The sequence below is a fragment of the Ptiloglossa arizonensis genome, chromosome 3 (genome assembly GCF_051014685.1).
Source record: "Ptiloglossa arizonensis isolate GNS036 chromosome 3, iyPtiAriz1_principal, whole genome shotgun sequence".
Taxonomy (NCBI): Eukaryota; Metazoa; Arthropoda; class Insecta; order Hymenoptera; family Colletidae; genus Ptiloglossa; species Ptiloglossa arizonensis.
This window is the reverse complement of record NC_135050.1, coordinates 21,237,143-21,262,429: the sequence shown is the minus strand read 5'-3', so window position 1 is coordinate 21,262,429 and position 25,287 is coordinate 21,237,143. Positions and strand designations below refer to the sequence as shown.

General features: G+C 26.7%; 5 protein-coding genes across 14 annotated transcripts; 3 read left to right on the top strand and 2 right to left on the bottom strand.

Annotated features, from left to right (window-relative positions):
* Positions 1 to 226: 226 nt before the first annotated feature.
* Brf (Brf RNA polymerase III subunit) lies at positions 227 to 17,196 on the bottom strand. 3 transcript variants are annotated; one of them, XM_076308002.1, is made up of 15 exons: positions 17,075 to 17,196; positions 15,089 to 15,302; positions 14,713 to 14,797; positions 14,428 to 14,564; positions 14,171 to 14,275; positions 3,557 to 3,706; positions 3,169 to 3,262; positions 2,954 to 3,086; positions 2,193 to 2,289; positions 1,775 to 1,930; positions 1,615 to 1,700; positions 1,284 to 1,521; positions 951 to 1,125; positions 659 to 837; positions 227 to 491 (listed from the first exon to the last, which is right to left on the bottom strand). In XM_076308002.1, the coding sequence occupies exons 2-15, from the start codon at positions 15,300 to 15,302 to the stop codon at positions 355 to 357; spliced, it is 1,986 nt and encodes a 661-aa protein (XP_076164117.1). In that variant the 5' UTR covers positions 17,075 to 17,196; the 3' UTR covers positions 227 to 354. The 3 variants fall into 3 exon arrangements, with proteins under 3 accessions (XP_076164117.1, XP_076164116.1, XP_076164118.1); XM_076308001.1 differs by lacking the exon at positions 17,075 to 17,196 and adding an exon at positions 15,761 to 15,996; XM_076308003.1 differs by lacking the exon at positions 17,075 to 17,196 and adding an exon at positions 15,761 to 15,996 and having other exon boundaries at positions 227 to 488.
* On the top strand, positions 4,799 to 13,653 carry Lute (BTB/POZ domain containing protein 3 lute). 4 transcript variants are annotated; one of them, XM_076307460.1, is made up of 8 exons: positions 4,799 to 5,004; positions 7,890 to 8,171; positions 8,257 to 8,404; positions 8,478 to 8,694; positions 10,299 to 10,485; positions 10,548 to 10,726; positions 10,874 to 11,023; positions 11,088 to 11,313. In XM_076307460.1, exons 1-8 carry the CDS (start codon positions 4,905 to 4,907, stop codon positions 11,166 to 11,168), a joined length of 1,344 nt encoding a protein of 447 aa, XP_076163575.1. In that variant the 5' UTR covers positions 4,799 to 4,904; the 3' UTR covers positions 11,169 to 11,313. The 4 variants fall into 4 exon arrangements, with proteins under 4 accessions (XP_076163575.1, XP_076163573.1, XP_076163574.1 ...); XM_076307458.1 differs by having other exon boundaries at positions 10,874 to 13,653; XM_076307459.1 differs by lacking the exon at positions 4,799 to 5,004 and adding an exon at positions 6,883 to 7,043 and having other exon boundaries at positions 10,874 to 13,653.
* Positions 17,197 to 17,326: 130 nt separating the features above from the next.
* Positions 17,327 to 21,542, top strand: LOC143145024 (tubulin gamma-2 chain). 3 transcript variants are annotated; one of them, XM_076308004.1, is made up of 10 exons: positions 17,327 to 17,676; positions 17,945 to 18,147; positions 18,313 to 18,459; positions 18,527 to 18,663; positions 18,780 to 18,974; positions 19,088 to 19,199; positions 19,493 to 19,624; positions 19,698 to 19,880; positions 20,098 to 20,302; positions 20,402 to 21,541. In XM_076308004.1, the coding sequence occupies exons 1-9, from the start codon at positions 17,628 to 17,630 to the stop codon at positions 20,299 to 20,301; spliced, it is 1,362 nt and encodes a 453-aa protein (XP_076164119.1). In that variant the 5' UTR covers positions 17,327 to 17,627; the 3' UTR covers position 20,302; positions 20,402 to 21,541. The 3 variants fall into 3 exon arrangements, with proteins under 3 accessions (XP_076164119.1, XP_076164120.1, XP_076164121.1); XM_076308005.1 differs by having other exon boundaries at positions 20,800 to 21,539; XM_076308006.1 differs by having other exon boundaries at positions 17,330 to 17,466; positions 17,604 to 17,676; positions 20,098 to 21,542.
* Trmt61 (tRNA methyltransferase 61) lies at positions 19,425 to 22,638 on the bottom strand. 3 transcript variants are annotated; one of them, XM_076308011.1, is made up of 5 exons: positions 22,474 to 22,638; positions 21,706 to 21,949; positions 21,194 to 21,466; positions 20,873 to 21,042; positions 19,425 to 20,680 (listed from the first exon to the last, which is right to left on the bottom strand). In XM_076308011.1, the coding sequence occupies exons 2-5, from the start codon at positions 21,938 to 21,940 to the stop codon at positions 20,507 to 20,509; spliced, it is 852 nt and encodes a 283-aa protein (XP_076164126.1). In that variant the 5' UTR covers positions 21,941 to 21,949; positions 22,474 to 22,638; the 3' UTR covers positions 19,425 to 20,506. The 3 variants fall into 3 exon arrangements, with proteins under 3 accessions (XP_076164126.1, XP_076164127.1, XP_076164125.1); XM_076308012.1 differs by lacking the exon at positions 22,474 to 22,638 and having other exon boundaries at positions 19,425 to 19,878; positions 21,706 to 22,207; XM_076308010.1 differs by lacking the exon at positions 22,474 to 22,638 and having other exon boundaries at positions 21,706 to 22,149.
* A 1,051-nt stretch (positions 22,639 to 23,689) lies between these two features.
* Jagn (jagunal) lies at positions 23,690 to 25,216 on the top strand. Its single transcript, XM_076306758.1, has 4 exons — positions 23,690 to 23,990; positions 24,175 to 24,316; positions 24,528 to 24,743; positions 24,818 to 25,216. Exons 1-4 carry the CDS (start codon positions 23,899 to 23,901, stop codon positions 24,944 to 24,946), a joined length of 579 nt encoding a protein of 192 aa, XP_076162873.1. The 5' UTR covers positions 23,690 to 23,898; the 3' UTR covers positions 24,947 to 25,216.
* Positions 25,217 to 25,287: the final 71 nt, after the last annotated feature.

Below are 25,287 nucleotides of genomic sequence, written 5' to 3'. Positions count from 1 at the left end.
CAGAGCAGAAACAACTAACCGTTTGGATTAGCTTTACCGTCAATCACTTGTTTATGCATCAACAAGCTGGAGCCAACAAAAATAAACTGTTTATTCGATAATTACTTGAGAGAACAGAGATTCCTAGATAGTGGTGGATGTTTCGAATATTAAAGTTACATTTTTCTTATAATATTAAACGACGAAATAATATTCACACATTCATAATTAAATAAAGAATTTATAAAATTAAATTAAGAACTATAATATTTATTAAATGCTTTATTTTTGTACATAGTTCAATGCAGTCTCTTTACTGATTCCTAATGGCGTTACAATTACAATAAATAATAATATATACAAAATCATAAATAATTAATAATCTTCTTCGTCGTATCCATATCCAAAGTCATTTTCTTCTTCTGATGCATGGTGTCCAAGCATTTGACCAACGGTCATTTCTGTGGGATCAGCTTCGACATCCTCGTCAATATAATCATCAGTTTCATCTACTTTATACAAATATTATTTCAAATTTTTTTATTTTGTAACAATAAAACTGTCATTTAATAGCAAAATATATTCACAATATTAACGAATTATTAATTAATCAGCACTGATTCAATGAAAAATATTTTTATAAAATCAAATTTTTAATATGTAAATATCGAAAATTTACCTATATTACAGGCATCTGCTTTTGGAAGTGTAGCTTCTGCTAAATTAGTTTCTACTTTAACAGCTGTTTGTACTTCTTCTTTCTTTGTTTGTTGTATATGTGGTTTAACTAAACGAGATTTTCTTGTTGCTGTTACGATTGCTTTGTCTAGCGGCTTCAATGGATTTAGAACGTTAGATCTATAAGTAAAACTTATTAATTACTTTATTTTTTAAAGAATTGGAATATTTAATAATAATGTTTAAAAAATGTTTTAAATTGTAATTATTGATATTATATATATAATACGAACATTTTACTGCAGCTTGCAGTATTTTCTGCTTCTAACTTGGATAACTGGACAGGTTCTTCACTTTTTTGTTGCTCCTTATTTGGGGTATTTACAGTAACGTTTAAACTTTTTAGCACTTCATAATTAATTTTAGATGAAATCTTCTTTTCTTGCAACATTTTCTCAATTGCTTCTCCTGTTAAAATTAATAAGTTGATCAGGTAAATTGGTAACAGGATGTAAATACCTATTACAAAATGTATCTTGCATTAAATATTGATGCTACTAATAATCTCCTCAGCAATGAAAACTATAACATTGATATATGTAATAAAATTAAAATAACATTATTACCTGCAGTATTTGCCGGTACTTGATTTTTATTACGTTTAGTGGTTCGTCGCCTTTTTTTTTCTGGTTTACCCTCTTCTTTTTCTTTTTGCCGCCTTTCTTCTTTTTCTTTCTGTTGGGTTAGGTATTCAGCATTCACTTTATTCCATAAATTATGTTTGAACTGCGCTTCCTTCTCCGACATAATATAACTATCTAATTCGTCATCGTCCAAATCAGCGACGTCGATTTCTCCGGAATTCTAAAGTAGAAAATATTTATAAATAATAGAAGGAGCATAATTTAAAATGATTATTGTAAGGAATTGTGAAATATGTAAATAGATTTTATTTACAATTTCAAATGCTGTGTTTTCTCGTTCTTTCGTTTCACCCTCCCTATCATTTGTTGATAGTAATCCCATGGAAGCAATATTTGGTCCTTTAAATAATTGTACATCATATGAATTTCATAGAATAACAATCATAATGTAATAATAATGTTTTATCTTTTACCAAGTCCAGTGATCAAACGACTATTAACGTTACTCGACTGGGAGTCATGAATATCGCTCTCAGGGTCGTCTACATCGTTTTGAACGTAATTTTTAATTACATCTAAATTACTTTCTCTTACAAATCTCTCTGTATCTTCCTTTTCAATACAATCATCTAAAAATGAATATATTTTATAATAATCCAATTATATTTTGTAAAATGATTAATTATTAATTTATATAAATTAAATACAAAATAAAGAGTGAGGATACAGTTTATAGAAAATCGAAACATTTAATTTGTGCATATTAAAAATTATTTGGTAGATGCAATTTTTCAAAGTTTTTATGACATTTAGACTATAATATAACTCTTGGAATAAATGATTCTTTATTAACTATTTCTAAAGCTGTTTTAAACGTGTTGTTTCATTTACCATCTTTTCGTTTTCTTGGTTTTCCTGCTTTGCGATCTTCCAAATGTTTATCTATCTCAGCTTGCAATTCATTTATTTCTGTATCTATATTTTCCAACTATAAAAGGTAACGTTAAATTTATAGCAAACTTCATATGAAATTCTTTTTATATAGATATACAAAGTGTCCATTTTAATCTTTCCACACAATTATCTTTAAATTTCATAGTTGTTTCGTATAATATTTCAGAGTGCTCAATAACAAGTACTTCATTATGGTTTAATGTTCTGAAAATGTTCTAAATACTCGTTGTTTGTAACATCGATAATCGAATTACGGACACATCCTCTAATCTTAACATCGATTAAGTTTCAGAAAATATTTAATGAAATTTAGCCTTGAACGATATATATAATATCTTAGGTCGTTCGATTTATTTGTGCCCAAGTTATAAAACTAGATTTAATAAAATGTATCATATTATTTAAGAAAATGACCTTCAAATCTTGAATACGACTCCGTTTAAAACAAAGTTTGTCGATCAAAGAATGTTCTTCTCGAAACATAATGAATTTAATTTAAAATATTTTTTTAAACAATCATTCGATTCGGAGATAACCACGCAAAAAAAAATAAAATGGAACATTTTGTATACATAATACATAAATGTAAATGAGAAATTTAATTAGTATTTACATTTATACTTTTTGAAAGTGATAGCGATATTAAACGCTAGAGAATTTATAAAATAAAAAAACTTTTATATTGTAAGAATATATACTTTTTGTAATCGTTCTCTATCTTTTTTCCGTGCAGCTTTGAAAGCTGGAGGGTCCTGTTCCTCTTCAAGATCGACAGTCATAAATTCTTCGAGCGTTAACGCACTTGAGGGTGTATCGCCAAATTCTATGAGCCTGTAAATTTCAAAATTTATGCATTGTTATAAATCATAAGTCGAACGTTGAGGAATAAATTTGTTTGAAAGTGTTTTTTTACCTTTTGCGTAACGTGGTTTCATGTACCTTGACGATTTTAATGATATCTGCGGGTGACCTGTTGAACTCGTGTAAGCGAGCAGCCATCAACAATGCTATTTTGCAAAGGAAAAAAAATCTACTCAATTTATCTTAAATTTGATTCTCCATGAATTTATTTACGATATCGCTCTTCTTGAATTGTAATAACAAGTGAAATGATATTAAAAACGTAAGAAAAGCATCGATTTTTAAAATCGTGATAAGTTGGAAAATTTGTTAATCGAACTGTAAATATTTATATTAACTAATAAATCGATACTATACTATATGATCGAACGCTACATTTGTTATATAAATCACAAAAAAAGTATAAAAAATCAATGAAATAAACTATACTTTTTTCATACCAGCTCCGCATAGGCCCGATGGTTTACGTCCACTGTGAATACTATCCCTTTTCATTCTCTGAACGACTCGAATCGCTGTCATTGACACTTCGTGAGATTTGTCACCAAATTCCAGTTTATTTGCAAATCTCATAATATATAAACATGGATCTGCAACAAATAACAAATCATCTTTAAGTATGAAATTTAAACAAAATTAATGCAATAATTCATAACATGTAGACATATAATTCAATATACGTTTGATATTAAGATTTGAACGATATAGTATTTGTTGCGTGTAATTGCCTTTAATAAGCATACGCAATAAACGCTCATAAATGTTCACCGCATACAATACACTGACCGATTGAACTTTTATAAGCATAGGCAAAATATTAACTTAATTAAAAATCTAAACAGTTTCATTTCAAATGGAATCAAACGAAAGCAATCGACGTATTATCATAATCGAAATATATATAGTTATTTATTTCGAATGAATTGCTCTTTACTGTTTTGGATAATGTATTTATAAATGAAAATTGTTAATATAGATGCAAATCATCATGCAATACATTTTCAAAGAATTTAGTTTACATAAATGATGCGCAGTTAGTATAGTAAGACTCTTCTTTTCAATAATGTTTTAATACTTTCAAGAATTTCATACTTCAACCAGTATCTTATTTATTTTATAAATAGTTTCTGTTATTTTCGTCTATGACATTTCTCTAATTAATTCTGAATGAAGTAAAAATATTTAGCAATACTTAAATTTACTATTTACTACTCTTATAAATGAATTGTTTAAATACCCTATTAACATTTTTGAATTTATTGCTGACTCTTTTTCCTATCGAAAGTTTGAAAATCAAATACATGTTTACACTGTCTATTAAGCTGCCACACTATTCTAAAAAAGCGAGTCCATAAAAATATTCGAATAGTAGGAGCAGTTCAAATATTTCGAAATTTCAAACTAAGAACGAGTCTTGAGACTCGAGACTTGAGATTCGAACTATTCAATTGTTTTGAATACTTGATTTGTTTCTAGAGTACGTTAACACTAGTTTTTATGGATTAAATATTGAGTTATTTGAATTTTTCGAATACTCGAACAGCTCTTCTATTTACTCGCACACAACGGACATTGTCCATGAATAGAATTATTCTGCGCAGATCGAGGTCTACGTTTTTAAGGAACACCCGATATATGAACGCGTGTGCCCTTAGTTGTCGTCTATCGACCGACGTGCGGAACTATCTAACCAGCGCCCGTCTGACATGGCGCCCATGTAATTGAAATCCAAAATCGTTCCGTGTTGCAATTGTAGAAATAACAGACATTTAAGTTTGAAAAGTGACAATGGCGATGTCGAATCTTTACTCGAAAATATCGACGAAACCGATGAAACGCTTCCAGGAGAACGTCACAGTCAAGCAGACTAATAATCCATGGTTAAACGGTGAGACACAAATTTATTACAACTACGAATAAACATAATATTCAGATTAATGCTATTCGTTTACTTGTTGGAATGAACGTTTACTTGTGAGAGAAACTAAAGAGAAGGGAGAGGCTAATATTTGTTTACTTCAATCTATTTAACAATATTTAATTGTTTATCCATAACAATGTTTATCAATAATGTGAGAAGAATATATCACACTTTAACAATTTATTTCTTGGAAAAAAATATTTTATGTAAAAATATATTTGTTCTAAACAATTATTAGAGCAACCAGTATTATTAGAAGTCATAGACAGTGGATAAAGTCGTATATAAATAAACTGCAAAGTAAAATTTTAATGACGTTCGACGAGCCAAATATATTTTAGATTTTTAACTCACATATTTTATGTACCATTTACATAATGTTGTATAGGTATTAATCGATTTGCATTAATTTTGTATATTTATAACAGACCGTTGTACGTTTTTCCGTACCAGATAAATTAACAAACAAAAAATGTGAAATGTTCTTTTTATTTTGCAAATTAATATTCAAAAGCAGCTAACCGAATTATTTTTATTAAATGTATTATATCATTATATTTACAAAGAAAAATATACGTCACAAATTGACAATCGCTTCTACAGATCTAACAACTTTCATATGCCCAAGCAAAATTGATCACTATATTAAACGAGTTATTATTAGATAATAATAATTTAAGTATTGATCGTAATTTTTTACGAAGTCAAATATATCACGTTCAAATAGCTCATAATAAATATTTTGTAAGTCAAACGAAATGAAAAAAAAATTGCAGTTTGCAAATAATAATATACACAGACCAATTCACGGACGAGAATCAATTTGATATTTTATACAATAAAACATGGAGGAGGTTCTGTAATTGTTTGGGGCTGCACGAGAGCAGTTGGTGTTGGCATACAATTTATGGATACTATATAATACACCAGCGTATCTAAAAACTTCTTCATAATGTCTATAGAACTTTTGTGGAAGTACGTAGAATTCCACTTCGTATAATATGGAAATAAAATAAAATTCCGCTTCGTATAATATGGAATTTAGTTAATTCAATGCCTAGAAAAATTGTAGCAATAATTAAATTAAAAGAGAATCTCACGAACTATTAATTAACTGTTTGTTTTAGATTCTTTTTGTCAGATTACTTTAAATTACATATTTTAAATGGATTTTTAAAAATTGATATTTTTTTGCAAATTTTTCCTTTTTCCTTGTTACTTTTGTAAGTTATTCACATAACTCATTTATTTTTTGGACTGTATCTACTTTGGAGATTTTCGAGAATACGTATACATTTTTTATAACAAAAATAATTAATGAACAACGATTTCACGAAGTGAGATTATGTTTAAAATTGGGGTACGAATATTTTTTACACTCATTGTATATTCTAGAGTTTCTTTATAATTACGTTGAAGTAAATTTTATTATATTACAAAGAAGCAAACGTTTACACATAAATTAATATCATTTGAAATGTAGTATAAAATTTTAAAACTAAGAAAAAGTACATTGCTCTATAGAAACGCGTTGCAACATATACATATTTATTTGACATACATATCACGTATACGAAAAATGCCTACGAAACTGCACGAATGAAAACGGAACAAACCGAACTCAGTATCATTCGAGGATTTGCCATAAATGAGATGTTTGCTTAAGCTGCATAAATATATAGTCTCTCTCTCTCTCTCTCTCTCTCTCTCTCTCTCTCTCTCTCTCTCTCTCTCTCGCACGCACATTTAAAACAATATGTTGTTCTCATTTATTATATATACATGTATAGTGCAATGTACGCGCGCGTGTGTGTGTATGCGTGCATGCATGCATGCATGCACGTATATACACATACGTTTAATACGTATTAAACGTTGTTTGTAGAATCGAAAATAAGAGGGGGCCTCTAAAGCTTTAGTGATAACAATCTTTTACTATATCATATCTAAACGAAAGGATTCTATTCAAAACTATTATCAAAACTGTGGAATAATGTTCACTAACGGTAAAATTCTGATGATTTTATAGTATGCGTTCATTTTGTTGGGAATATCGCCAAAAGATGATGAATTATATCGTCTTGTAGCGAGAATAAATGAAATGAAAGGTGTACATAGAAAAAAATTTGATTAATTGTAGGAAGTAAAAAATTCTATCAAGAATTTTTTAATCTCATTAAGACTTATTACATGTTATTGTCTTGCATAACCTCTTTATTAGTATTGAAAAAGAATGTTATTTTTCTTGAAGGAACTCTATAGTTGGTAATTTTAAGTCATCAGTATTCTATCTGGTTTAAAATATAATTAATACAATTGTGTGAGAAACTTAATTTTAAACATTAAATTAATTAATTAATGTTGTTTTTGTGCTTACTATTATATATTAGACACGTTTAATTTCCATTGCAATTATTTAATTTTCAAAGGATAAAAGCATGAATGTTAGTAATCAAATATTTACACTTTACCTATTTAATTTAACCTTTAAGTGTTAATAAAGAATATATATATAATAATCAAATAATTTGAAAACGGTTTGTTCTTTTTTACCTAAAATAAAGATTGACTGTATAGGTAAAATTACATTTAATAACCACCAAAATTAATTGTTATATGAAAATAATATAAATATTAATTTTTATTCTCATAGAACCTATATGTAATTTCTCTTATTCTAAATTATTTTTATATAATAAATAAAAGAATGATCTGGTTTTTTTTGTAACATATGTTATTAATATGTGTAATAAAAGTGCAAATATCTATTAACTAGTATATTATCTTTTGTTATGAAAGGAATATAAAATTATCGTGAGAAATATAGAGTTTTGATATTATGTATGTTTTAGCGGAATCACCAATCACTGTATCAGATTCACCACCAATAATAAGCCCACTTTCTTCGTCAATTGTACTACAACGTGAAGGAACGATAAATCAACCCCTTAGTGCACCTGCATCACCTCTGTCTTCCTTGTCACCTCCCATAACTCAGTTAAATTTGTCATCACCAGAAGACTGTACACAAGATCCTAATTGGCAAGCAACAAAATCCACAGTACGTGAACGGAATGCTGCCATGTTTAATAATCATCTGATGGCTGATATTATATTTATTGTCGGCAGTCCAGGTATTTAATCATTGATTAATTTTAACGTTAAACTATTATACATAAAATTTGTTCAAAATTAAATACTACTCTATAATATTAATAGGTCACACACAGACTATACCAGCACATAAGTACGTTTTAGCTACTGGTAGTTCTGTATTTTATGCTATGTTTTATGGTGGATTAGCAGAGAATAAAAGAGACATAGAAGTACCAGATGTAGAGCCAGCAGCCTTTCTTGCTCTATTAAGGTAAATATTATTTATTTTGATCAAATCATGAATTTAAATTGTTCAAAATCTATATGATTATCTTTCTTCACAGGTATATGTATTGTGATGAAGTACAATTAGAAGCTGATACAGTTATAGCAACGCTTTATGTTGCTAAAAAATACATGGTCCCTCATCTAGCAAGGGCATGTGTTAATTATTTGGAAATAAGTTTAACAGCAAAGAATGCATGTTTACTTTTGAGCCAATCTCGTTTATTTGAAGAACCAGACCTTATGCAGCGTTGCTGGGAAGTAATAGATGCTCAAGTAAGTTTAAATCAAAAAATGTTGAAGTCTTTTACTTTAAACGATAATTTAGATATGACATTAAGGACTAAATCAAGTTTATCCACTGATGGCATTGATCATACTATAAGTTTCTATTCTTGTGGAGATGTTTGTTTGAACAACAAACTAAAGGATTTCCAACACCAGTTTGCTCGTAAAACTATAAAAACCAGTGACAATAACTATGGAAATGTAAAGAATAGATTGTCGATAGTACCACAATGCCTCAGTTTATCTGAAAATAATTGTTGTACTACATTTGGTAACAAACAATTATCATTTTCTCTGTTTCGAACACGAAGTGAACCTTATTTTGCTGACAATAAATTAGAAATTGAAGTGACACCGAATATAACTTATGAAGATAATTTCATAGAAGAATATGAACATAGTAAAAATGATTGTAATAACATCCCAATAATAACACATAATGTCAATCCAGTGATCAATTAAATAGATAATTCAAAATATTTTGTAAGAAATTTCTTGTGTATTTAAGTTTGATCTCCAAAATAATTTTATATGTCGTAATAATGGTGGTTTTTATATTATTTATATAAAAAGTTATTTAAAATGTTCACCTAAAATACTCATTTATCTTGGATTAAGTTTGCTAATAACTAAAAAGACTGGTCAATAAGAGTTATAAAAACATAATCTTTACTTTTGATAATGCATTTCCAATGAATATATTTAACAACATACAACTAATTCCATATACTAATATTTTATTTAGTTACACTTCACTATACATTAAATCTAAATATTTTCATTTTAATTGAGAAACATTGTATTATAAAGAACATTAAATTTTTGAGAAAATAGAAATGAGAAATTTTACCATGTATTTCTTCTTTAAAATCGTGCATTGAATCATACTCATTTAATCAATTTTATACATAAATACATATTACCTATGTATATTGATACACAATTTATTTGTAATAAGCTTTAAGGATACATGAATTGTAATGCAATTGAATGCTTTTCTCAAAAATGATAAAATCAATTTTTACATAATACAAATAATATTTTTACTATAAATATGTAAAACATGTTTCTTAAATTTTGTTTCTACTTTTAAACGATGTCTGTATCAAATAATAAAGCATTTCTGTACAAAATATAACAGATGTCAAAATTAATAAGAGTTTTAATTGAATTATTTGAATTTTATGTTCTGCATTCTTTATTTTGTACAATTTTTGTATGCTAGCTAAATTTAATAAATAAAATTAAAAAAAAAAAACATATTAAAGTTTTTAATAAAGTATTTCATATAAGATTAATGTGTAAAAAATATAAAAAAAGAGTTTGGTATATTACATTTTGCTTGTTGTACAAGTTTTTATATATCTTATACAGAACTAAAGAAGATAAATTACTTAAATATAACTTTTTCTAATCATGTTTATTAAAATGAACACTTTAAATTTTCCCATTATTAACAATATTAAATAGAATATCATAATATAATAATGGACCGTATTTATATAATAAATATTCAAAAAGCTGTATGTAAATACGAAAATGTATGTAAATTTTAATTAATATATCTAAATATAAAACTTGATATTATTTAGGCAAAAATGGCACTAAGATCAGATGGCTTTGTGGATATTGATATTCATACTCTTGAATCAGTACTTTCTCGTGAAACACTTAAGTGTCAAGAAATTCATATATGGGATGCAGCATTACGTTGGGCTACTGCTGAATGTATCAGGCAAGAACTTGAGCCATCAGCATCAAATCAAAGACGGTTATTGGGTAAGTATTGTAATAAGTTTTGTTAAATATAAAGCTAATATCACTAGTTCCTTTCTTTCTAGGATCTGCTTTGTATTTAATTAGACTTCCTGCCATGAATTTGGAAGAATTTGCCAATAGTGCTGCTCAAACTGGAATCTTAACGCAACAAGAAACGATTGATGTCTTTCTGCATTTTACCGCTAGTAATAAACCTCAACTTTGCTTTCCTATTAAACCTCGACAAGGCTTAAAAACACAGGTAAATTTTATAAACCAAACAGATTACTTTTACTCAAATTTAATATAAAACTTATTTTATATTATTATTACTCAGAACTATTAACAAATATTTCCGAGTCTGATTTGTCCTAATTTGAGAATAACATTCCTAATGCTTTGTTTACAGGTGTGTCATAGGTTTCAGTCATGTGCATATAGATCAAATCAATGGCGCTATAGAGGCAGGTGTGACTCAATACAATTTAGCGTTGACAAAAGAATTTTTGTTGTTGGTTTTGGACTCTATGGAAGCTCATCTGGTGCTGCAGATTATAATGTTAGAATTGAACTAAAGAGATTGGGATGTGTTTTATCTGAAAATAACATTAAATTTTTCTCAGATGGTTCAAGTAGTACATTTCATGTGTACTTTGAAAATCCAATTCAAATCGAACCAGAATGCTTTTATACAGCTAGTGTAATATTAGATGGAGGTGAATTAAGTTACTTTGGTCAAGAAGGCATGTCAGAAATAACAGTTGGTAATGTGAATTTTCAATTTCAATGCAGTTCCGAAAGTACGAATGGTACAGGTGTGCAAGGGGGACAAATACCTGAATTAATTTTTTATGGACACGCAGTAGATGATTGACGGAAGTTTACCACAGATATAATGGTTTAACAAATGATTTCTAAAAAAAATGTACCTTGAAATTATTCGAGGTTTTATACAATTACTGTTTTAGCAACTATTTTTAAAGTAGTGACAAAAGTTGTGTAATAGGTGCACTCTAAGGTTTAAAATATTTATGTTTTAAATTTCGCATTGTTTTGTAACGAATAGCTTGTAAAAAATTAAATTATACTTTTAGTATTTTCTATTTTTTTATGTTGGTACATTTTCTTACATTTGAATTGCATGAAAAGGGATTGTTTTTTATATTTTATTATCAATTGAATATAAAAGAAATATAAATGGTACAACTGCTTTAATTTAAAGGCTAATACCAAATTCATAGCAATATAAGAAAATTAATACACCCATAAATAATTTCATAAAAAAATATATTTTCTTGAGACAAAATTTTACACATGTATAAATGCACAAAAAAATAGTTGTTTTTTATAATATCACATTTTAAAGCACAATCATGAAACAGCTATAAATTTAATAATAATAGTTTTCTAAATAGAGTGCATCTATAACCATCTTCAGTACATTCAAATTTTTATTCAATTTTGTTTGAATGAAAACTAGTTTTCTTACATAACTTGGATAGTTGAGTAATCATTTGTAAATACGCAAGAAGCAGAGTATATAAAAACACCTGTTAAACATCTTTAAGAAGACCGAAGTGTAAAAATGTTCTTTAAATTAATAGAGAATGATTGAGAAAGTTAACAAGTGCTATTCAAAACACATTATTGTTTTTGAAATTATTGTTGAATAATAGCATAAAAATAAGTGAAGGTCAACTAATTTAAAAAATTCTACCATTAAAACTCATTAGTTTCCAATTATCAAATACTATGAATTTTTTATTTAAATAATGTTTTCAATTCAAGTCACTGCTTGTTAAAATTGTGTTTTTACGAACTAGAGAAAAAGTAAAAAATGTACGTTATTGTCACTTTATCAAGTAGAATTTACTGTTTTTGCTAACACAAATAATACTGTTTTGATACTGCATTCACACACAATATATTTCAAACCATGCAACACATGTGAACAAGTGTTTCAAATAAGTTTAGGATGTGTTTAAAATTCTGAAACTGCCTATAAAAAGATATTAATTTTTTATATCTACATCTTTATTTTTTGTACTCTTTCAATATGGAAGTGTTATCGAGAGAGAGAGAGAGAGAGAGAGAGAGAGAGAGAGATTTTACACTTTTTTCAATGTGTTAAATTTTAAGTATTGAACATTTAAATTTTTTGTTTCATACTGTGCATAATTATGTATCACAACATATGATACTAAATTATTGAAAAGAGAAAAATATATAACTTCTAAATGTAGATTTTTAGACAAAATAGGATTTTTGTATACATTATAAATATCACAACAGTACTTATATGAATATTCTATAATATTCTAATTGTATTTATATGATTTTATAGTTTACCATAATTCATGTAAAAAGTAGGAAAACTCTAGTATAGTTCAAGGATAAGTATGCATATATTAGTGAATTAAGTATATCCCTTATATTTTCTTTTGATAATAAGCATTATATTGTATCCAGCAAGGCCACAGAATCTGGCACCAAAGTTTATATCACAGAATAGATGATACCATTTAGAAAGTACAATGAACTATGATACCAATAATAATAAAATGTACAAAATAATGCCTTCCTACTGTTAGTATGTCCAGCCAGTACGAACAGGAAAAAAGGACAAATAAATATTGAAAGCATCTCTATAACTGGTTTAATATTTACATTTTACTAGTAGAAAAAATAATTTCACATCAATTGCATCATTTCTTTAATATTCTGATGTATACATTGAAAAATTTCAATTTCAATGTCAATTTTCCATTAATATATTTTATGCTTTGCATTATCATAATTAGGAAGTTGAGAAATTATATGAAATAATGGAAATCGTGGTAGAACATCTATAACCATATAGCATGTAAAATACAAAAAAAGTGATTAGAGATCACCACACAAGCAATAAATGAATATAAATATAAGAATCTCATTTACAAATAATAATTCTACATTATATTTTTATGCATCAGATTAAGATCCATAAATTATCAACAAGGTAATATCAAGGCAAAATCGTTAGATTTAAAAACTATATACCATATTATTATTAACAAATTGAAGGCACAAATGTTATTTTTAATATTTAGAGACACATGAAGCATAAGTATTTTAGTCACCATTGTTTGATTTTATTTTGTATATTTTATACTTTAAATTGTAATTAGTAAACCTCCCAGAAATGGTAATATAAACAACTACATATAAAAATGTATAGTATTGTTCAATATAACATTAATATGTTTTATGAATTCCTTTTATATTTCATTTGACCAAAAATGAACAAGTGTAGTGATAATTATTTGTAATAAAAGTTACATGTAAAATGAGAAAATTTTCGTTTGAAGAATAAAACATGACAAAATGAATATTCCTAAAATAAATACCTTTATTTTCACTTTCATAAAAATGAAATCATTATAATTACTTTTTGTATTTAATAAAATTAAATATGAATAAAAATTAATATTATATTTACATGGATTTTATTTTGCCCTGAATTTATTACGTATTGTGTGTATATATATACACCTATTATATACTTTTGTATAAGTATAGATTTGTAAATTTTATGTCAAGTAAATTTTAGGCAATTAATTTTGCTGCAAACTAAGTTACAATTAATATTATATACAAGGGAATTATATAAAAGCAAGAAATAACAATAAAATACGTCATGCAAATTCAAAACATGCAGAATACTCACCTGCTGAAGGTATATTGATGCAAAGAGCTTGTGTAAATCGCAGATATGTACGTCCCAATTCATAAACACAAATTTGAAGAACATCACTGATGTCGATAAGCATATCTGATTCATTAGTTAAGTATTTATTTTACTTTTTAACATTTGTCAAATATAATAATTAAAAATTATACCTTAATTATGTGTCAATATTAAACCAAATAATAAAATAGAGATATTTTAAACTTTCTATTATTTTTTAAAATGATAAAGGATACGTGCAGTGCCTTCTGTACGGCAAGTAATGTAAACACAAGCTGCATGATTATGCGCTTGTCTTCTTCCACGAGTTAAATGACGATTTAGGGCCATTTTATAAAAGTTCATAGATGTATCAATGCAGTGTTGATTCAAACTAGTAATAAATAATATATACATTAAATTTCTTATTTGTAATATTACAAATATTACAACTTATGAAATTGTAAATAGTATATAGAGTAATAATATAAATAGTAAGAATTAAATTTCTTTAATATATCATAAAAAAGATGGTTACTTACTGTAATTGCATACATAAATGAGTTATTCCTTTTCTTGCATTTTGCAAAGTTATTCCTCTTGATTCTTTTCCATTGACATGATATGCTGTAAAAAATATCAATTGTTTTGTTCTTTTTATGAACGATACCTCATAAAAAAAATATAAAATGTTTTGATCTTTCTATAGGAGATACTTCATAAAATGAAAAAAACATTTAATTCAATTATAAGTAAATAAAAGAGATATAATAATAAGAAATATATTTTTATTCAATTTAATTACAGTCAACATTAAATAATATCATATTCCCAAGTGTTTGTTACTGACTTTCTTATTTGCTACACTTTTCAAAGATTATGCGATTTTTTTACATATTGCCATTTAAAATTACGTACCTGCCCCAAAACCAGTAGCTCCACCAGTACTATCATTAGCAACAAATTGACCAAGCACCATCATATTTCCTGATGGAGTCTCTTTAAATGCTGTTTCACTAACAATAAGTTGATCTTCCAGTACAAACCCACATTCTGTACATACTGCATCTCCTCTTGCTGGGTCTGTTTCAATTTCCATAGACCCGCAATTCCGACACTTACTTCCAGACATCTGTAAAATGTTAATAAAAAATTATAGACTAAAATATGAGGAATATGTATTTTATAAAAAAGTTTATTAAACAATTATATTAACAAATTTATTTCTACAATCCAAAAATTATCATTTTATATTAATTAGTAAGATTAACGATTTTAAATAACATTCATGAACAACAAATACAATTATTTATTGTTAATGAAAATAAGGAGTAATGTTTTCATAACAAAAAATGCAATTTTTATGGAATATAAATTATAGTAAGTACATATTATCACTATAATGTAAATTATTAGAATATATTTAATATTTAATTTTTTCTAAACAACTATTAATATGTTTACACTAAACATATTAAGTGCTTCAAATTTCAAATTTTCTTTTCAAATTACTTAATTCAAACAAAGAAATAACTTAATTTATTATTGTCATAATATTTTATAGTAACAATAAATAATTCTTAATGTTACCTTGCAATATTATAATGTTTGACGTTTAGTATTAAATGTACCACTGAAGTTATCAACGTGTCATACTGAAACTTATTATTCTAATAAATGTGTCAAATAATTATGACACGATAACCAATTAATACTTCATTATATCTTGTTTTACATAAAATCATATAGAATTAGTTCAAATTCGAGTTTAATTTTTATCTGACAAAATAATCCTGCTAGGTTAGATACAAAACATACATGCAGCAACATGATATGATGGCATGTTATATACATATTGTAGATAGATACGTATATACAAGTACTTAAAGTAGATATGTACATATTTCAGAAAAGATAGATGATGTATTTATTGCTTTAGGTTGTACTTTATGTCATATAAATGTATCTTTAACTGCAAAATTAATTAAATTATCATATAAATCGTTCGAGACATAAAATAATCGTAACTTTATAATTGAAATGATAACTGGAATAGATTAATTTTGAATGAATTGAAATAATTATAATTTAATAAACCTTCAACAACTTATTATTGGGTATTGAATATTTCTATGTTTATTATAAATTAAAATTGATTAATTATTCTAATCTATAAAGAACGTCAAGCTTTCTCACTATTTAAAATTTTATTAATAATTCTGTATTTGTGAATAATAAAAACTTCTCATTTTCAGCACATATAAAAACAATTTAAATATTTAAAATACACTTAAAACAGATTTATCAGTAGTTCATTCTATTTATTTTTTATTTAAAGTTTGAATTCATAAACTATAGTAACTTTGTCTATTTGTATATTCTAAGATTATTGTTAACTGTCAGTAACGCGAAATATTGTTGTAACCACTGTATACATTATAGTGACTGAAATTATCATTTGGTAATATGAAGAAAAGAAAAAAGAAATTTGCTTTTCAAACTGAATCTGATAATTATATTGTGTTCAATTCAGCTACGTAGAAATAAAATCACGTGATTGTGTAGGGCCGAAATGCCAACAAACTATGCCCTGAATAAATACAAATATACTAAAAATTCAAAAATATGACGAATATTGTAAATTTTATTCGATGGTTTCAACATTTACAGTAACTGTTTAATTACAATTCTACTATAAGGTTTTTAATTCTTATTAAGTCTTTTTGTATTTTAAGCTCTGTACGTATTAAAATTACAATACATTCCTGACCAGGACGCAGTGGACAAACGAATCAATTTTTTAATTGAACAGACTTATAACAAGGTTTGTTAAACAGAGTTACCTTAAACGCGGCAATATTTAAACATGAAAGCATTACAATATTTGAGGAACATATTACATACTGTTGAAGAATTTGTGAGATTTAATTTCTTTTTATATGTAGCTTCTTGATGGTGAGTCCCTGATGAGTCCGCAAGGTACCACTATACAGATGAAATCGCACGCTACATCGCGGCATTGGCAAAATCGTAGTACCAACCATAACCAAAAACAATAGCAATAACTGTTTTATACTATTATTCTTTACCAAGTACTATATATACATAAACATTCATTTGATTAGTGTTGGTGTATGTATGTATGTATGTATGTATGTATGTATGTATGTATATAACGGAAATTGTAGGACGTAAAACTGTCTTCGAGGAGTAGGAAAAAACTTGAAGATCAAAAGTAGAATAATGAAGAAATTCCTATATATTTGTAAAACGTTGACGAATATTTAATAGGCATTGTAAATACGCATCACTCTTAATCACATTTATTGCTGGAAAATATTAATAGTGCCACTAATAGATATATTGTGAAATGTCAAATTAAAAATCTGTCCCGCGTAAAATCAAAATCAAATAATTGTAATCCGGTTTTCAGTGAAAAGTAATTAACAAATTCAAGATGCCTTGCGAAATGATAACTTTACAACTTGGTCAATGCGGTAACCAAAGTAAGCAATTTTATAACTTATATTTTTACCGAAGTGTCATTTTGTTTTTACTGTAATTGGTGTACAAACGTTATTAACGTTGTATTTTCAATTATATTCGGTATTATATTATAAAAATATTTCTTTATACGAAATATTTATTTTTTCAATTTTTCATTAATATCATTTTATTGGATTTTAAATATTGTATTACTATGTAATCCATAGAAATAATACTGTATTCTTGAAGAATATACAAGTTTCCTTCATTACATTTATGTATTTTTAGTTGGATTTGAATTTTGGAAAAAATTATGTGCTGAACATGGTATTAGTCCAGAAGGTATTTTAGAAGATTATGCGACGGAAGGAACGGATAGAAAGGATGTATTTTTCTATCAGTCAGATGACGAACATTACATACCAAGAGCAGTATTATTAGATTTGGAACCTAGAGTAATTCATACAATTATGAATTCTCCATATTCAAAGGTATTCTTTTTGTACTATATATTTTTATAAATATAATTACAGATTTATTTGGCCAGTAAATTTTAAATTTATTTAAATTACTTTCATAAGTATGTTGAATCAATATATGTGTAAATAATATGTATGTAATAATATACTTATTAATACTGAAATAATTTTTTAAAGTTATATAATCCAGAGAATATTTATTTATCAAAACACGGAGGTGGTGCTGGGAACAATTGGGCATCTGGTTATCATCAAGGAGAGAAACTTCAAGAAGAAATTTTTGACATTTTGGATAGAGAGGCTGATGGAAGTGATAGTTTAGAGGTATGTTTATATGTATGGAGAAAACTTATGTCTATTTAAAAAATTTGTAATACTACATATTCTTTAGGGATTCGTTTTATGCCATTCTATAGCAGGTGGTACTGGTTCAGGTATGGGTTCCTTCATGCTTGAATCTCTTGCAGATAGATATCCAAAAAAGTTAATTGAAACATATAGTGTTTTTCCAAACCAAGATGAAATAAGGTATGTTCCACATAGAAAAATTAAATATTTAATAATAACTACCTTCAACAAATGTTTTGCTTACTTCATATTAATGTTAAGTTCTTACAAATGAAAATTATGTTATCTTTTTTCAGTGATGTAGTGGTACAACCATATAATTCTTTGTTAACACTGAAAAGATTGACACAATGTGCTGATTGTGTTGTTGTCTTAGACAATACTGCACTCAACAGAATAGCATCAGATAGACTTCATATTCAGAATCCCAGTTTTACCCAAATTAATCAACTTGTTTCTACAATAATGTCTGTTAGCACTACTACACTTCGGTAGTGTATTACTTTACTTAAGTTAATACAAAAATAATTTTACATGTTTGTAAAAATTATATAATTTATCTTATATATTTGAATAATATTGAATTACATTCTCATAATATTAGGTATCCTTCTTACATGAATAATGACTTAGTTGGTTTAATTGCTCCATTAATTCCAACACCACGTTTACATTTTCTCATGACGGGTTACACTCCACTTACTACAGATCAGGAAGTGAGTAACTACTTTGTTAATCTGTAACTAGTAAGGTAGATCTAACAAACTTCTGCGAATTTTATTATTGTCAAAAATTCAATTTATTCAATTTTAATAAATTAATGAAAGTAATTCACAACATCAGATTTTTTTCTTAAAAATATTTAAACAATTATATAGGAAACTACAGACCACTCCATACTAATTAAAGGTTAAATGTAAAATAATAATTTCGTTTTGTACTTTTGAATAAATAATTTATTTAGAAAATCTATACAAATAAAAGAATAATATGTATTACAATTATCCAGGGTGCTTCTGTGAGGAAAACTTCTGTACTGGATGTAATGAGACGTTTATTACAACCAAAAAATATGATGGTTTCTACAGCACTAGACAGAAATGCATCTCATTGTTATATATCTATTTTAAACATTATTCAGGCAAGTCTTATATAACTTAAAGAAATAACAATGTAGACAACTATTAACATTATAAATATATAATTTTTCACAGGGTGAAGTAGACCCAACCCAAGTTCATAAGTCATTACAAAGAATCAGAGAACGAAAACTCGCACAATTTATACCTTGGGGTCCTGCTAGCATACAGGTTGCTCTTTCAAGAAAATCCCCATACATACAAAGTACACACAGAGTATCTGGTTTAATGTTAGCCAACCATACTAACATATCATCTGTAAGTTACATCTGTATTTATTATATAAATCTTTTTGTATTAAAAGTAAATTAAATTGTCGTAATTATTTGTATAGTTAATTAGCACAAAGCACTTATTTAAGTTATTATTAACTTAATTAATTTAATATTAAGAAGGCCTATATACTAAGTATATAATGTGTTCAATTCATTACAAAAAGATAATCTGTTTAAATCGTCCTTATATAATATTTCAGTTATTTGATCGTGCCTTACAACAATATGATAAACTGCGGAAGCGGGAAGCATTTTTAGAACAGTTTCGAAAAGAAAAAATGTTTGAAGACAATTTGGATGAATTGGATAATTCTAGAGAAGTTGTTGAATATTTAGTAAAAGAATATCAAGCTGCTACACGAGTCGATTATTTATCTTGGAATCCTAACAAAACAGAAACATAAAGTATTTAAAATTCTTGATAAGATTATAATGTATGCAAGTAAGAGTTTAGAATCTGATCATTATTTTTTAGTTTTACAATACTTTTTTTTGTTATCACAGGTTTTTATTTCGAATAGAATTGTAATTATATCACTTCAAATCAAGTTTTAACTTGATACAGTGAATGAATGTTTTGTGATTTTCTTGCCATAATTTAGAACTTAATTATTCTTTGGACTGTAAAATTATTTCTGACTTCCGTGCATATAATGGAGGTAGTGTAGCAATAGTAATAAATCCTGTATGACCAGGTAGAGAACGAGCGTGCGTTACAGTAAGAAGTTTTGTTTGATTTTGTTTATCGTTTTCAGTTTGTTGTGCCATATTGTTGCTCGCATGCTAAAATATAGTTAAAAGATTCATATTATTATTTCAAAACTTTAATATTAGTTTGAATATGAAAAGTAAATAAAATACGTGCCATTTATGCTGTTATGATATTTACGATATTTTTCTAGGAAAATTAGATGAAAAATAATACTCTACATATAAAATAATATCAACCATATGTGTTGTATCTATTTTACAAACCTCATGCTTCAAGCATTCTAAATCCAGTGTAGGAAGGTTTTTATATTGTACGTTCATTTCTCGTTGTAAGCATTCATATGTGTTTAACTCAATAAATCCTTTTGATATTAATTTTTCACAAGTACGTTGAACTTGTTCAATACAAGGAGAAAAAGAACAAAGTTTTCCACCTAATAATGTAGTAATAAAATAATTTTGTACATTTATTTAAAAGATTGTCGAAATTATATATTTCATAGTACTGTGTAAATTCTGTATAACAAAAATAAAAGTAAATTTTGTATGTATTTTAATGTAAAATTAAGTATAATTACTTTGTACCTGACTTTTTTAAAGTACATAATGCATGATCAATTGCTAACCATGGATGTGGGAGATCCAAAAAAATTGCATCTACCATATTTTTCAATTCTTCTCCAAATCCTTCTACACAAACGTCTTTATGACCTAAAGTTACAAATGTACTAAGACCGTGTCTCTCAAATTCTGCACGTGCAACATTTACACGCTGTTCATGAAATTCAAATGTATAAAGATGCCCATGAGGACGAATTGCACGTATAAGTGAATGTGAAAGGGATCCACTTCCAGTGCCTGTATCAATAAAATATCATCAGAATATATTAAATATTAATAATATACATAAATATTTATAACAATTATAAATGTAATTATGCATGAATAAATCATTCTTAAGAATTAAGAAATTCAATTTTATTTAAGAATTTTATTTTAAAATTGAATTTCATTAGAGAGATCTCAGAATTTTATATTTTTTAATTCCAAAAAATTTAAATATTTCTAAAAATTATCAATAATAGCATTTCCCAAACCTGTCTCAATAATTATATTTCCTGGTGTCAAGTCCATCAAGTACATAATAAGACTTATATCAGGACTATAGATAATTTGTGTTCGATGGGGAACTGTTAATGTCCAAAGTTCTGGTGTTGGTTGTAACACATATCCCCATCCACGTGAAAGTTGTACTTTTGTACCATATTTTTGCCCAACAAGAGAAAACACTTTAAGAGCTCCATATATTGTTTGAAAGACGTTATCAACCATATTACCCTTCTTATTTAGAATTTTTTGTTTTATTTCTAAAGAATGCATATTAGTAGGTCCTAAATATAAAATGACTACATCTCCTTCTTCTATAACTTCTTTTACTTTATTGAAACTCATTTTAGTAAATAGAACTGCAATCTATTTTCTTATTATTCACTCTGTTTTGCTTTTTATATCATTCTACAATTAAATAATTATTGTATTTTATAATATTATATTATTGTTATCAAATTATTTTTTATTTTCTGGTTTATATTACTAATTAATTTAATTTGTCAATTCTAATTTATAGTTTTTATGGTTTTAAACTTTATATTAAATATCATACACATATTTAACATAGGTAGGGCAGTATTTGTAAGATTCTTTACAATATCGTGTACAAAAATTTTATTCAACGTGAATCTCTTATATATTTTGTAGTATCATCGTTATTATTATACAACATTATAAGAAATTTCAATATTTTATATTCACAGGTTGGATTTGGTCTATATATAACCACGCACGTGGTCATAATTGGTAAATACTGATTATGCGAAGCACTTCGGATAGTTTCGGCGAGTCGAGAGAAAAGGAGAGTGTGGGGTTCTCTTTTTCGTTCTCGAATGCTGAATCAAATTTGCGGACAAAACTTGACTGTGTTGTTCACGTATTTTTCCGTAAAGAAAGTTTTTTTTTTTACATTTTTCTATGTTATAATATTTTCCTACGTCATACGAATCGTGGACAACATGTCTCTAAACATCAATCAAGTTCTACCTGCAAATCAGACTTTAGATATTCAAGAACAAGAAAGAGAACCTTTTACTCTCCTTCTCTCTCGACTTGCCGAAGTTAGCCGAAGTGCTGAGGTCATAATACGCGGTCTTACTTAGGTTGTGTGGTAGGGGAAATTTCACCATGAAACCATTATGCACGGTCTAGCCACTATGATTCAATGTAAAGATACAGTCGATGTAAACAAATAGATGGTAATATTATTAAATTTTTATTTACTATGTAACGATTGCTTTATGGTTATAGTTGTAGTCAAGGTTCATCAGAAAATTATCGATTTTTGAAAAAATGCGATACTAGAGTGAAAAACCGTGTCTATTGTAAAATTGTCGCAAATAAAACCTTAAAAAAAAAACTATAATACAATAAGAAATTACTATCTGTCTATATAAATAGCAATTTGGATATACTTTATTGCATCTGAATTTATTTGGGCATTAATCCTGTATACAGCTTTAATATAGTACGTAACGTTTCACATTTTTCTTTGTATTGACAGACAATAATAGATAATCCATTGAGCTAGAATAACAGAAAATACTTCTATATATAATAATTATATTTAAATAAATATTGTAAATGAAAATGAAATTGAATAAAACAAAATTATTAAATTTTCTATGATATAATATAAAAATATTACTTTATAATAAAAAATAATAGTCATCACAAATAAAATATGATATAAAATATATACTTTTCCATTTAAAAATGGTTAATAATGACAACCACTAATTTTTAATGATACAAACTAAGAAATAAAAAAATAATATTTACAATAGCACTTTTTATTTCATCTAAATTATTGATACATTGATTTTAAAAAATGTCAGTATAACATTCTGAGATATATATGATCAGAGAAATGAAGAACAACTTTAGAGTATACAGTTACAAATATTCAAATTTGAACAGCTTGAAATGAAAATCAACAATAATGAGAGTCAATTTTTAGTAAATGGAAACGTGACTGAATGAAAGTGACACATTTGCAGAGAGCCGTGACCCATGAGGCCACTAACAGGGCTTCTGAAAGTTTAAAAATAGTTAAATAATTGGTAATGAAGTACCGAATAATTTATCTTATATTACAGCTCCAAAATTGTTTGTATGTAATTTTCTGCTGTTAAAATAGAAAAGTGATTTGTGCATCTCATTCACGATAATTTCGAAATATGGCTTCAAAAGTTACGCTGTCTCAGGCTTTAGGTACAGATGGAAGTGATTTTAATCATAGACAAAGAATTGCTAGTCAATATCAAATCAGGTAATTAAAGCATAATGAAAAGGAAATTTCAGTTTAATTTTGTTTTCTGTAAATGATTGGACACTATTTGTAATAATATTTCGAAAATTAACATTTTTGTTATACGTGAAAGGAATTAGTAAAAATAAATCGTTGTACGCCTATTGTTTGTTTATTATTAGGATTAAACATGTCTCCCTTTTAGCGCAACAAACAAATCAAGACTGAAATATTGCATATTTTTTCACTATCTTCTTTTCTTCGTTATGCTTGCCAAGTTATCGGCCGATATTTTAGACCATCTGGATATATTTATTTTGGAAATCGAGGAATTACAAGTACCTCAGGTAAATTAATATAAATATATATATATAAATATATATAAAAACACACACACACACACACACACACACACACACACACACACACACACACACACACACACGTATATATAACATTTTTCAAAATTGAGTTATAATTTCTTTTTTTAAAAACTGATGGAATGATCTTAAAAATAATGTATGGAAATTATAAATTATAAATTATTTTTTATTGCAGCCTCTTTGGTGGGAATACATATGGTGCAGTAGTTTAATGTTGAGTTTTCTTGCATTGTCTGCTATTAAACGTAACAGAATTAAAACACTGCAACAATATATGATGGGAATCATTTTATTAGGATATGGACCATTGTTTTATGCAGTTGTATATTATTTCAAAGATGTTTGGAAATATCTTACTGTTGGCAAATCAGAAGAAATTCACTTTTGGCAGGTATAAACTTTTAAAACAAGAAATAATATATACATTTTCTTATGAATAATATTTATAAACATTGAATTTTCCAGGGTCTACCTTATGGTTTATTGTGGTATGCGTTTATCCTTTTGGCCTCACAGGTTCATATATTCTCCTTGTACTTCTCTTGGAATCTTTTAGTAGCTTGGAAAACACGAGGTAGCAAAAAAATCGATTAATTTAACCACAAGATTTATGGAAATTTCAAGCATATCTGTGAATATTGTTGATTATACATATTTTTATTTGTAACAAATGAAATTATATATAAATACTTTCTGAAAAAAAATTAAAGTTGTGAAAGTAATACTGGTGATATGTAAATACGTGTATATACATGTGTTGATGTACATTATATAAATATATATAAATTAATGAAATATGTATTTTAAAAGGTGCCTTAAAGAGATTTAATCTTTCTAAAATAAACCAATTATTATAATATCTCATATATATTGCACAAAATATTGAAATTTCAAGTTTTCTTTTTGATATTTCTCTATCTCATTATTCCTAGTCA

Bases quoted from the DNA above. Each gene is read 5' to 3' on its own strand.
- Jagn (XM_076306758.1), top strand. From the start codon at position 23,899: ATGGCTTCAAAAGTTACGCTGTCTCAGGCTTTAGGTACAGATGGAAGT. The intron at 23,991-24,174 runs GTAATTAAAGCA...TCTCCCTTTTAG, and splicing joins GCTAGTCAATATCAAATCAG to CGCAACAAACAAATCAAGAC. The intron at 24,317-24,527 runs GTAAATTAATAT...TTTTTATTGCAG, and splicing joins AGGAATTACAAGTACCTCAG to CCTCTTTGGTGGGAATACAT.
- Lute (XM_076307458.1), top strand. From the start codon at position 4,905: ATGGCGATGTCGAATCTTTACTCGAAAATATCGACGAAACCGATGAAA. The intron at 8,405-8,477 runs GTAAATATTATT...CTTTCTTCACAG, and splicing joins GCCTTTCTTGCTCTATTAAG to GTATATGTATTGTGATGAAG. The intron at 10,727-10,873 runs GTAAATTTTATA...CTTTGTTTACAG, and splicing joins GACAAGGCTTAAAAACACAG to GTGTGTCATAGGTTTCAGTC.
- Trmt61 (XM_076308010.1), bottom strand. From the start codon at position 22,060: ATGAGTTTCAATAAAGTAAAAGAAGTTATAGAAGAAGGAGATGTAGTC. The intron at 21,467-21,705 runs GTTTGGGAAATG...TTATTGATACAG, and splicing joins AAATATAATTATTGAGACAG to GCACTGGAAGTGGATCCCTT. The intron at 20,681-20,872 runs GTTTGTAAAATA...ACTATATTTTAG, and splicing joins TAGAATGCTTGAAGCATGAG to CATGCGAGCAACAATATGGC.
- LOC143145024 (XM_076308006.1), top strand. From the start codon at position 17,628: ATGCCTTGCGAAATGATAACTTTACAACTTGGTCAATGCGGTAACCAA. The intron at 17,677-17,944 runs GTAAGCAATTTT...ATGTATTTTTAG, and splicing joins TGGTCAATGCGGTAACCAAA to TTGGATTTGAATTTTGGAAA. The intron at 19,625-19,697 runs GCAAGTCTTATA...AATTTTTCACAG, and splicing joins CTATTTTAAACATTATTCAG to GGTGAAGTAGACCCAACCCA.
- Brf (XM_076308002.1), bottom strand. From the start codon at position 15,302: ATGTCTGGAAGTAAGTGTCGGAATTGCGGGTCTATGGAAATTGAAACA. The intron at 3,087-3,168 runs GTAAAAAAACAC...TGAAATTTACAG, and splicing joins GAAACCACGTTACGCAAAAG to GCTCATAGAATTTGGCGATA. The intron at 1,126-1,283 runs GTAATAATGTTA...TAATTTTAACAG, and splicing joins AGTACCGGCAAATACTGCAG to GAGAAGCAATTGAGAAAATG.